The sequence below is a fragment of the Protopterus annectens genome, chromosome 3.part0 (assembly GCF_019279795.1).
Source record: "Protopterus annectens isolate FY-2018-M chromosome 3.part0, PAN1.0, whole genome shotgun sequence".
In the NCBI taxonomy this organism is placed as follows: domain Eukaryota; kingdom Metazoa; phylum Chordata; order Ceratodontiformes; family Protopteridae; genus Protopterus; species Protopterus annectens.
Window position 1 is genome coordinate 115,531,708 of NC_056731.1, and position 13,346 is coordinate 115,545,053.

General features: G+C 39.2%; 1 protein-coding gene across 2 annotated transcripts in view; it reads left to right on the forward strand.

Annotated features, from left to right (window-relative positions):
• MRC1 (mannose receptor C-type 1) overlaps positions 1-13,346 on the forward strand; it is a 1,874,292-nt gene that overhangs the window by 187,248 nt on the left and 1,673,698 nt on the right. For both annotated transcript variants that reach the window (XM_044064625.1, XM_044064626.1), the window contains exon 3: positions 1,016-1,189. In XM_044064625.1, the coding sequence (XP_043920560.1) occupies positions 1,016-1,189 (174 nt within the window). The remainder of the gene's footprint in view (positions 1-1,015; positions 1,190-13,346) is intronic.

A 13,346-nucleotide genomic window follows, 5' to 3' on the forward strand; every position in this document is an offset into this window, starting at 1 on the left:
TATATACATGGTAAACTAGAGGCATTTATTGGACATTCATTCAGTAGGAAGTAGTGGACTTTTATCAGGCGAGATCGCTAAAATATTGTTACTTTAAAACTAGCCAGGACCTATGCAAGTGCAGAGCCAGGTTTCATTTAAGTGTGACTTTAGTAGATTTTTGAATTGAGCAATAGGGTGGGTTGAGGTTATTGGGGAAGGTAGTTTGTTCCATATCCTGGGAATGAAGTTTGAGAAAAGGTCTTCCCCGGCAGAGTTGTTTGCTTTGGTGGTGGTAAGTAGTAGTTTGTTGCTGCCACATCAAATGGGAATGTGGTTTACCTGTCATGAGGCCGACCTGTGTTATGTATGTATATATGTATCATTAGAACAAATTGTAAGGGTACTATCTAAGATGCACTATTCTAGTATACTCTTCCAGTGTAATTCAGAAATCTGTCATCATCGCCTTTGTAGAAGCTGCACCACATTCCCTTTTGATGGAGCAGCACTTGACCATATTCCAAGTCAGATAACATAATTTCATACATCTTGTAGTAAATAACTGGATATTAACCACAAAAGACCTGCAAAATGGCTGTACTCTATATGCTAAATGATGTTTACGGGCAGACAGACTGACAAAGCGAAATAGAAACATTAAGTTTAACAAAAGGAATAAGTTTAAATCAAAACCAGGTAATAGGGTATTATGAACACAATATTTGTTCAGTGTTCACATTTCTGTAAACTAGGTAATGTTGTCATAAATAGATCAACTTTTCATTAATGACTAAAATGAGGCATTACAAGTTGTTCTTCCACATTTCTAAACAAACTAAATATGAGCTAACACGAAATGTAATGATGGTACTATTGTTATTGAATCCTGATTAATGGCTTAGTGCATCAGCTTTTCAGTCACATATCAGCTAAGGCAGAGTGAATGTTATTTAGGAATTTGTAGACTACATATTTTGTAAAAATTATTATAAACAAAGGCCTTACAATTTACCACATATTGCTTTCATCCTAGACATATTTTCCTTGAGTGGTAATGGTAACGGGCAGTCCTGTGCGTTTCCTTTTCTGTTTCAAAACAAGTGGTATGCTGACTGCACGAAGGACGGAAGAGCCGATGGACTGAGCTGGTGTGCAACAACAGAAAATTATGATACAGATGGGAAGTATGGGTTTTGTCCCATAAAATGTAAGTCTGGTTGTAATATGAGACTTTCGTATTAATTGGTCATGCACTAAAATGCATAGAATTTCATTTTTATATGTCTTCATTAGAATAATACTTGTCTCTGATGAATTTATTTCACTGGTTTTACTGTTTCCTTCATTTTTGTGATAAATAGAAATATTTGCACTGGGAATCAGAGCTTGTTTTGTATGATATTTTTATCTTTTTAGACAGGATTTCTCCATGCTCATAGTAAATTTAAATAAGATGTTTAGAAAGAGTGGACGAATAAGACTGGTTTCATTTATTATATACTCAAACTCTTAAATAAGAATACATTTTCAACATCTGTTATGCCATTCAGGGTGTGAATCTTCCACAGAGTTAGGATTCTTCATCTTCTTACTTCCCCTGTTATACTTGAAGTAAGTATTTCATACCTATTAAAGGATTGTTTTGGTTGGGCGGCCACGGTGGTGCAGTGGTTAGCATTGTCGCCTCACAGCAAGAGGTTCTCCGGTTCAATCCTCAGCTGAGGTGCCTTCTGTGCGGAGTCTGCATGTCCTCCCTGTGGTCGTGTGGGTTTCCTCCGGGTGCTCCGGTTTCCTCCCACATCCCAAAGACATGCAGTAGGTGGATTGGACACTCTAAATTGGCCCTAGGTGTGAGTGTGTGCATGTGTGTGCCTTCTGTGGAAGGTTGGGCGCTGGGCTGGAAACTCGACACTGTAAAACTCCACTGCCAATCATGAGCGGACAGGTGATCCGCTGTGGCGACCCCTAACCAGGAAAAGCCAAAAGAAGAAAGGATTGTTTTGGCTGATGTATTCATACCCTGAATTTCATTAGTTTTGTTCAATTTCCTTAGCATTTATGGACACTAGCAAAATGAGATCACCTGTCTCCATGTTTTTTTATTGATCCTCAGTTCATTGAAAAAGTTGAGTGAAATCAAAGTATTCCAGTCACTTTTTGAACTGTTTTTGTTTTTAATCAGACAAGCCCCCCCCCCCCCACCTCCATTTAAGGGACTATTCAGAAACTAAAGTAAAAGGGGAAAGGGGTAAACTCCAGATGCAGATATATCACTTAATGAATGAAATTTTGCCAGTCATTAATTGAGATCTTTGTCATTGTGTAATGAGTGGACATTTGCTTCTAAAAATGAGATGGAATACAGTTTTTGTTTATACATTGCCTTATAGTAATGGTTAATTTAGTAATGTGCTAGTTTGGACAACAGCAGTGCCTTGATTCTAATGCCCATTTGGCTGAAATCATATTTCCCTCCCTGCTGTGCTAAAACTTAAGTTACCACTGCAGAAAGTTCTGGCAGCACAGTTAATATAAATGACAGTGTCTGAAATTACTGGGCAAGCATCAGGGAAAAGCCCCACTACAGCACTTGAAAGTAAATTTATAGATAAGCAGCACAGAACATTAAATAAAATAATTGAAATTGCATTCACTATTTCTCAAAAAAAAAAAAAAAGATACAGCTATCACCATCTGCACTTTCCTTATGTACTGCATTTTTGTAAGCATGTTAAAGAACGTGAGCACGTGTTCTCGACAGAGAAAAATGTTCTGACATATAACTAAGAAGCAGAAAGCAATTCAAAATATCTGTCACTAACAGCCAGTTGTATAATAGCAATAACCCATACGCTCATAAATAATTGCTAGGCATGGTCCAGCAGACCACTGATGAGCCTAGCCCAATTTCCCAAAGAACCGTCTGTTAACTGACTACTCAAGTTTACACAGTAGGCAAATGAAGGCTGAGGGACTTGATCCTTGACCCACAGGATTCAGATCATTAACAGCCAATTACCATAATCCTCTGCAGTAACTGACAGACATAGCAATCATTTATCAGAATTGTGAATATTCACTTTAACTCATACTTAAGCACTCAGGCTTCTCCCTTGTGGGAAACCACAGCATTTGTAAGTTAATCTTGTATTGGAAGTAAAACAGCATATCAAAGGACAAGTGTGTGAAATGCACTTGAGTTTAAAACTGGCTGCTCAACCAATGTTGCTTTGCATGCTGGTTGTCATTTTCCCTTGACTGAAGCAGTCTTGAAGTTGATTATATCAAGTAGAAGTAAGTGCACAGAGAAAAAAACTTTTTGTTTTGTGGGGAGTTTATCATTCACAGAAAGCTTTATTTTATGATGTTTTGCACAAATATAATTTCTTGCATTTTCCCACTGAAACAACACGTGCAGTGTTTGCATTTGTACTTTTATGCCTGATCTACTAATACTTATCCATTAACTATTATGGATTATTGCTGTTTTGTAAGTACTGGCTTTAAAAGAAAGTTACACAGACAAAATTAATTGTTTTTAATACACTCTTTCTAATGGCTGTATGAACATAAAATTAGTATGATTAAGAAAAACATGTGCTTGATGAGTTTGGTTGTCTCCTCTGGTTACTGCAAATATTTCTTTTGTTGATTTGGAGGTATGCTTAGGGTTGCCACCTTTTAAGCGGGCCAAAGTGGGACATGGGGGTGTGGCCAATATGACACTGGCCACACCCTCTACCACAACATCACCACCAAAGTGGTGAAGGAGATGGTGTTATGGGTACGACAGATGGCTGCTGGAGTGGCTAAGCTGGTTGGCGGGAGTAGCAGCTGGATGGATAAATGACTGGATGGATGGCTTGATGGATGGATGGATGGATGGCTGAATGAATGGATGAATGGCTGGCTGCATGGATGGCTGGCTGGATGGATGGAGGATGGAGGATGGCTGGCTGGCTGGATTGATGGAGGGTGGCTGGATGGCTGGCTGGATGGAGGAGGATGGCTGGCTGGCTAGCTGGATGGATGGAGGAGGAGGATGGCTGGCTGGCTGGATGGATGGAGGAGGAGGATGGCTGGCTCGGAGGATGGTTAGCTGGCTGGCTGGAGGAGGATGGCTGGCTGGCTGGATGGATGGAGGAGGAGGATGGCTGGCTGGATGGATGGATGGATGAATGGATGGAGGAGGATGGCTGGCTGGATGGAGGAGGAGGATGGCTGGCTGGCTGGATGGTTGGCTGGATGGAGGAGGATGGCTGGCTGGCTGGATCGCTTGTTATAAAAAAAAAAAATCTCGGTTGTTTTTTAGCGGCTGTAGAGGTGCTTAAAACAAAGCACTCCTACAGCCGCGATCTTTGCAGGGCTCTTACTGCCCCAATCCCCACCCCTTTCATGAATTGTAGTCAATTGCTGCATGAATTAAAGCACCCAGACCTAACAGGCAGCAGCTTTGCCTGCAGGTCTGGGTTGGTGATGTAACTGAATTGCCATGAAAAAGCCGGAAGTAATTGCGACTTTTCCATGGCAATTCAGTGCGATCGCAAAAGCGGGACTTTTCAGGTCCAACTACTTGATACAGTGGGCAATGGGATAAGGTGGCTTAACCCGTGAGTGTCCCACTGACAACGGGATGGGTGGCAACCTTAGGTATACTTGGGGTCATTGTCATGTTGAAAGGTGAAATTCCTCTTCATCTTCATCTTTCTAGCAGACTCTTGAAGATTTTAGGCCAAAAGTGACTGGTATTTGGAAATGTTCATAATTCCCTCCACCATGACTAAAGACCTAGTTCCAGCTGAAGAAAAGCAACACCAAAGCATGATACTGCCACCACCATGCTTCACCGCGGGGATGGTGTTCTTTTGGTGATGCGAAGTGTTCTTGCGCCAAATGTACCTTTTGGAAGCGTGGCCAAAAAATTCAACCTTGGTCACATCATACCATAACACATTTTCCCACATGCTTTTGGGAGACTTGATGTATTGTTTTGCAAATTTTAACCGGGCCTGGATGTTTTTCTGTGTAAGTAAAGGCTTCTGTCTTGCAACCCTACTCCATAGTCCAGACATTTGGAGAATATGGGAGATTGTTGTCACATGTAGTACACAACCAGTACTTGCCAGAAATTCCTGCAGCTCCTTCAGTGTTGATGTAGGTCTCTTGGCAGCCTCCCTGACCAGTTTTTATCTTGTCTTTTCATCAATTTTGGAGGGATGTCCAGTACTTTGCAATGTCAGTGTTGTCCAACATTTTCTCGACTTTTTGATGACTGTCTTCACTGTGTTCCATGATATATCCAATGCTGTGGAAATCTTTTTTGTACCCTTCTCCTGACTGATACCTTTCAACAATGAGATCCCTCTGATGCTTTGTAAGCTCTCTGTGAACCATGACTTTTGTTGTAGCAGGCAACTGAGTAAATATCAGAAAAATCCTACTAGGACAGTTTAACTTTATTTGGGGTTAATCAGAGTCTCTTTAATTGATGGCAGGTGTGTACCCAAGAAGACTGAATGCTGTAATTAAATCAAAAGGTGCTTCAACAAAGTATTAGCCTAAGGATGTACACACACAATAAAGTTTTAGATTAAGGGTGTGCACACTTATGCAACCAGCGTATTATACGTTTTTTATATTTGATATTTTTTTGTTTTTCAATTTAACTGTACAAGTTAAAGGTCACATTAAGGGTGGGAAAAGTTTTGAAATTATTTATTGTGGTCTCATTTTTTATATCACAAAAACCTGGCATTTTGACAGGGGTGTGTACACTTTTTATATCCACTGTGTGTGTGTGTGTGTGTGTATATATATATATATATATATATATATATATATATATATATATATATATATATATATATATGTGTGTGTGTGTGTGTATAGATCTAGGACTAATTACCGATGACACGTTTTAACGAAACTGAAATGGTAGAGCACACTTTCGTGCAAGTCTGCTTAAAAAAAAAAAAGATAACAGTAATCACGTTTATGCAGGGGGGCAAGCACACCTGTACCCTCCATGTCTTTTATATTCTCACTCCAAGATCGTACTACAGTGGGGAAAAGGGAATATTCCCTTATCCCCACTGTGCCGCGATCTCAGCAAAAGCCATTTTCTTATGTTTTTTTCATTTTTTTAGCTTAGTTTTGCGAAAGTGCTTTTTCGGTGAAAAACACTTTTGCGAAACTGTGCTCACCCGTTTCAGTTTTGTTGAAATGTGCCTAATGGTTAAGGTGTTTGCCTTACAAACACAAGGTATAAGGTTTGAATCTCACAGGGGATAATTGGCTAGGCTTAAATGGCTTTCAAGGGCAATTAGCCTAGTACTAACCTATGATCATATATATATATATATATATATATATATATATATATATATATATATATATGTATATATATATATATATATATATATGTGTGTGTGTTAATGTTTTATTTTAATATTCTTGCTATGTACTACTGCTGTTAATTCCTCTGGAATACTAATTTACCATTGTGCTGTTTGTATGCTTAATACTGCTTTTAAGCAGTTGTGGGGCTTTTCTAAAGTGTTCTTTGACTTGTACCAAGAAAATGAAAGTTCTGTGGAGTCACGTGAACACTAGGTCTCTTGTTTCTATTGTTTATTTGCTTCATTTGAAAGTTCTGACAGGAAAGTATTGCATCTTTCACATCTGTCTTCATTTTTATGATACTTACTTCTGATTTAACACTGTTATATCTATGTTTATTGTTAAATCATATATTTACCACAAATTACTTCATTTGCATTTTCTGCTCAGTTTTTTTTTTATTTCTGACGTGGGAATCTCTAAGTTAAGTGACTTTTACTTTGTACTGTGACTGTGTGTGCTATTTACTATACTGTGCAGATTATAGAACAACTTTTAGCACAATTTAAACTGCTTCTGTCATATTTGATGTAGTTTGGCCCAATTTGCTGTGTGGGAACATAGTTTATTTTTTCTATTATTGTTGTCCTTAGTCAGCCCCTAATAGTGTCAGTGTATTATTCTGGCTGGAGTTCTTTCCCTGATTTGATGGATCCTGATATAGCTGCACCAATCTAATCCAGTTACAACTTAAAAAATCAACAAAAACATGCCTCAGCCTACATTTGTGAATCTGTTGTTATCTTAAGTGGGTCCTCAGAGCACTTACCTTTTTCCTTGTCACACTCTGGTGTAAGCCCTCGGCAATCTCTGGTATGAAAGTCACACACATTCTCCATGGCTGTTCTAGTACCTGGTTCAGGTATGGGAGGACCACACACTTTAGACACAGGAGGAGTAAGAGATGCTTTGCCAGACATAATCCTCTGTTCCCAGTTATTTTGTCCTCTAGTGTAGTTCATAGTAAGAAAAAAACAGAAACTTCACCACACAACAGACAATCAGGTTATTACGATGTTTTTGGCTAATCTAGTTTCCTTAACTAAAGGTATTTTACAGTCAACCAGTCTTAGAGACTATGCTCTTATTCAGAATGACAATGAGGCTACCTTCTCTAGAAATAAGTGTATTGCCACAGATTTTTATGGGGACTCTGATTCAGACAGCAGTAAACAATCATTCAGTCTGATTTATCGGAAGGTGAACAGGTTCAAAAACCCAAGCAAGTCTTCACGTTTCCACAGATTTATTTATTTATTTTCCATTTGTTGACTAGGAAAGTCCGACTACGACAGAGCCTATTTTCAGTGGAGGCCTGGGGAGAAATGCTCCAGATGCATGTCTTTGGAATTCTAGCTAGGTTTAGAGATGTATGTGACTGGAAGCAGTCTGGAACTACATCAGAGATTGTTATAGCAATAACCCACGCCTGGGTGTGGGTAATGCTAAATTTACCCACGGCTGGCGTGGTTTGGTCCCGAGGGCGAAGCCCGAGGGACCAAACAAAGCCAACCGTGGGTAAATTTAGCATTACCCACACCCAGAAGTGGGTTATTGCTATTATACCATGACATTATTTAAGAAAAGAAACTGTTACTTTTCTTAAATAATGGCATAGTATAATGCCTGTTTACTGCCCTTCCGCAGATGTCTGGCATCCACGGCAGTTCTGATGTAATGCGCGCCTGCGCAGTACATCAGAGCTGTGGGCAAAAGCAACGGAGAAAGCAAGATCTCCGTTGCTTTTTTTTAGTGTCTCGCTATGTTAAATGAGTTTAACATAGCGAAACAGTTTTAAAATAAGCAACGGACATCTCCGTTGCTTATTTTAAAACTGTCTCGCTATGTTAAACTCATTTAACATAGCGAAACTAAAAAGCAACGGAGATCTTGCTTTCCGTTGTTTTAAACACTGTTCGCTATGTTAAATGGGTTTAACATAGCGAGACAGCTTTAAAATAAGCAACGGAGATCTCCGTTGCTTATTTTAAAGCTGTCTCGCTATGTTAAACCCATTTAACATAGCGAGACAGTGTTTTAAAAAAACGAGTTATACTAATGGAAAAAAGTCCGGGCGACCGGACCTTTTTCCATTAGTATAACTCGATTTACAACGGGCACGCTGGCCAATCAGCGTGCACGTTTTGGGGGGGGTCATGGTATAATAGAGTTTATGGTCTTATTGAGGATGAAATTCCAAATGTTTTGATTGTTCCTCCTCTTTTACTGGCCTTAGAAGATGCCTATAAAACTGCATGTCAAACTCATTTGGCTAGTGAACCAGTTCCTAAAAAGGCTATGACGACATACAAGGTGTACTCTGATCGTTCAACTCACTTTGCTCCTTAAACAACTAATCCAGCTGCAGATTCTTCAGCTGCCAACTCTAACAAGAGTGCCTTGGTTTTTGTAACTCTACACCCTCAGATAAAATTGTCATGGGGTAGAATCTCAGTGAAAAAAGTTGACTGAGTCTAGTGATTTTTGTCTTTCGAATTTTAAATTATCTGGGATTCAAGTTGAAATTTATTTTGGAATTTGTAGCAGTTTAGATGACTTTCTGTATCTCTGCCTGCTGAATGGAAGTATTATATGAATGAGATTGTTTCTAATGTTTTTTCAAGGTTTTGATACATGCTTTGAGGACTGTCTTAGAAGGTGCAGACACTATTTCTAGAAATGTAACCTCTTCTTTTGCATTGAGAAGGTATGTTTGCTTACATACCCTGAATTCTACTGAGGATTTAAAAAAATGAGATTTTGGATACTCCTTTAAATTCTCAATTTGTGTTTGGTCCTGTTGCTATCCAGATTCTCAAGCAATTGGAATATATATGCAAATTGAATCATGGCATATCCAGAATGTTTCATATACTCAGGTTCTCCCCTAACAGGCATCCAACTTCAAAGGGCAGAATAAAGAAAATTCTCAGCCTAACAAGAGTCATGGTATCAAAAGGAAATGGCAGGAGGATAATGCTTCCAAATCAAATAAAAGGTGTCCTTTCCCAAAAAATATATTTTCTCTGCTAAAGCAGGACTATGCCAAGACTTGGCATCCTGTTCCTTCCTTCTGTCCCTCCTCCCCTTTCATCTTCCCCAAACTTTTGCTCATCCCAGCAACCTGGCCAAAATAGCCTCAGACAAATGGGTACAGAGAATTTTCAGACAGGATACTTTTGGCAGAAGACAGAAAATCCTCTTCCTTTCAGGGGGACCCACGTCAATTGCTAGACCAGACACATTTGTTCTCTCTGGTACTCCATCACATGTTGTAAACGGGTTATAGAACCCATTCATGCACCATAAAAAGGAAAGGGATTTTACTTCAGAATCTTTTTGGTTCAAAACAGGGCCAAAGTAGAGGCTAGTGTTACATTTGTCTTTATTAAATGCCTTTTAGAAAGTTCCCACATTCAAAATGTTCTCCCTGTAAGCAGTCCTAGCCCTTCTTCCAGACCACTGTTTCATGGTGACATTAGAAATGAAAGGTGTATATCATCACACCCTAATTGCTCCCACCTTCATGAAATAATCTATGTCTGGCTCACACTATCAGTTTTCTGCATTAACCTTTGGACTATCTACCGTAGTTCAAGTATTCATGAAGTTCATGGCTCAAGTGGTTGCTTACTGCAGGAAGCAGGACATCCATATTTTCATTTATTTAGACAACTTTCTAATTCATGCGGAGTATATTTGTAGAGGTTTAGGATCATTAGACAAGATCTCAACCATTCTAGATCACCTGGAATTCAAGTTAAACCTAAATAAGTCCTGTCTCACATCCTCTCAAAGAATCGTCTTCCTGTGGTATATGATAGATAAAGAAAAAAGAATTGTCTTTCTACCAGTAGACAAAGTCCTGACTTATCAGAGCAAATTCTGGGACTTCTCTTTTCTAGAAGCTGCCTCTGCAAGAGAGTTTCTCACAATTTTAGGCCTCATGGCATCAATAATCCTAATGAAACCACTGAAAGATTCAGTGGTACTAAAACAAATTGTTGGGTTCTTTAGAGTTCCAGGTACCAATGCTGGAGTTTGTGAAATGAGAGCTACAGTGGTAGAGGAATCAGATATCTTTCAATCCAGCCCTTTCTTTCTTCTTTCAGACCTCAGTTCAGTCAGTCCAGATGGTGTTGTTAGATTTTGCATGGGGAGCAGTGTCCAGGAGACGTCACTTGTAAGGCATATAGGGTCTTTCTGATGCTATAAAGGAAATAAATGTCAAAGAAATGTTAGCAGTAATTCAGGCTGTCATGAAAGGAGACACTGCCAGCACAGATATCTGGAATTTTTTAAATAATTATGTCATTTGTGAATATCAACATGATTCATATAGGATATTTGTGTTGCAACTGTATTAGAACTCATGAATGGAGAAAGGCAGCAGTCATTCCTCTGTACAAAGGTGGGCCATCTACAGACCCTGGAAAATACAGACCCGTAAGTCTCACTAGTCTTATGTGTAAAACCATGGAAAGAATTATTATGGAGATGATCAGAAGAGATATAGTAAACTTCCAGACACTGGATCCAACCCAGTTTGGTTTTGTCAAGGGCAGATCATGCCTTCTCAACCTCGTGGACGTCTTTGTGAAGGTCACCAAAGCAATGAATGAGGGCAAAATCATTCACACTGCCTACCTTGACCTGGCCAAGGCATTTGACATAATACCCCACTCGGGCATTCTTGACAAACTCAGGAGGTTAGGTACAAACCCGTATGTCACCCGGTGGATAGCTAACTGCCTCACAGACAGGACCCAAGAAGTTAGAACTGGGTATGAGGAGTACACCTCTACAAAGAGGCCAGTCACAAGTGGAGTCCCTCAGGGATCAGTCCTTGGACTGATCCTTTTTGGTATTTACTTCACAGAAGTCAAGCCAATGTCAGTGGTCTCTGGCTGACTAAATTCGCAGATGATTGCAAATTAGGAGCTGTCATTGAATCTCACACTGATACAAATGTTGTCCAGGAGAGGCTGACACAGACAAATGACTGGTGTCAGAGCCATGGACTAAAACTAAATGTCAAGAAACGCATAATAGTATCCTTTTGGTAAGTCATCCATCCCCGGTAACTATCATATTGACAACATACATCTTAGAGGTGACCCAGTAGTCAGGGACTTAAGGACACACATAGATAGTAATTTAGCAATTGACCATCATGTGTCCAGAGTGGTGAGGAAAACATTATATGTTGTGCAACTTATAAACAAAGGTATGGCATCTAAGTCCAAGAAAGTCATTGTTCCACTGTATTCGGCATTCATCAGACTGATCATTGAGTACAGTCCCCCCTTAAGTATGTACCTAACCAGGCATATAAAACAACTGGAACATCCACAGAAGTTCCTCACTAAAAGAATGCAGGGCATAAGTAAAATTTCCTATGCAGACTGCCTGATGGCTCTATCCCTGTATTCTACCTCCTACAGGCTTTTGAGTGGAGATCTATGCCTGGCATACAGGGCATTGTCAGATCTCACTCTGTTGGACCTCCTGCATATCCACAAAACAAACAGCACCAGAGTTACTCATTCTAAAGACTTAAACCTTGCCTGTGATATAAATAGGACCTGCTGGAGAGATAGGTATATATCCCAGAGATTACTGCATCTATGGAACAGGGTCCCCATCTGTGTAAAGCAGAGTTCCTCCCTAAACCAATTCAAGTGCAACTTGTACAATTGGATGGGAAACCAGAAATTCATCCCTAGTTTGGCACCTATGTCTCTAATGGACACAGGTAACCTGTAAATGGTTACTCTCACAGGCACAAGCTTACATTTATCAAGGGTATCAGAACTTGTCAGAGATTTGGGATGCTTGGCTAGGTTTAAAAAGGTCCTTGTGGCCATTAGCCTAGTAAACACCTATAACCCTATGAACCTATGAACTGTATGACGTGTATATCAAACTGGTCTGTACAGACATGTGTTAGAAAGGTATTTTATTAAGTGCTTGTGCTTAAAATGTAACCACAGTGTGTTCTGCTGAAAGAGAACAGCAAAGTACTTGCACTATTTTAACTGTTTAAATGTATATATTCGAACAGTGAAAACTGGAATACAGGAGGTTAACTTCAGAAAAATAGCTGAAATTAAATTACTTTATGCCTACCCAATAAAAGATGGTACCTTTCAGTTTTCAATGTTGCTAGAGACATAAAGTCTATGCTGAGAAACTTTCTGTATTGCCTTCAGTGTAAGCTAATTACGAGTCTTGAAATGTGAAGGAATGTAATTGTTTTATGACTTTCAGCATCTGCCAAAATATATGAGGTCTATATATTTTCACAAGTATATGCTAAATACTGTCAGCCTCCAGCAGTGGGGGTTTGATCTGGGATGGAGTCAGATGACAAGAAATTAGGTCATTCTGCAAGCTGTCCCAGCAGCAATATTTGAGATATTAATTTGAGAACTCTCTGAGATAGACAGTGCATTCTGTATTCTGTCTTGGACCTGACATGAACCATTCACCACAAGTTTCTAGGAAACAGTATAATTCTGTTGGATATAGTCAGGAATATAACAAAACTTGGTTTAGATATTTTTCTTTCTTTATTTGAGACTGTCCTGCAATGTTGTTTTAAATATTTCCTGTGATTTTGAATTCTGATGTCACTGTAGTTATATATTGAGTATTTTCTTGCTCTTTTATTTTTTATTATTAAATATATTTAAACCTTTCATTGTGGCTGATCTGTCTAGAGATATTTAAGTTTTGAGAATACCTACATATTTATTTAGTGACACTGTGTGGGCTACTCCTAATAGCCTTGCTCCTGGTCAAACTACCATTTGTATTAATATTAATATTACACAGTAAGATTGGTCACCCTTTGTTAAGAGCCTTAAAGTAGCTGATAAGGAGTTGGCTGATGGTAGTGATAACTACATTATAGTCTAGGCAAAGGGAGGCATAGCTAGTAAACCTGTGCCAACTTTTCCCAG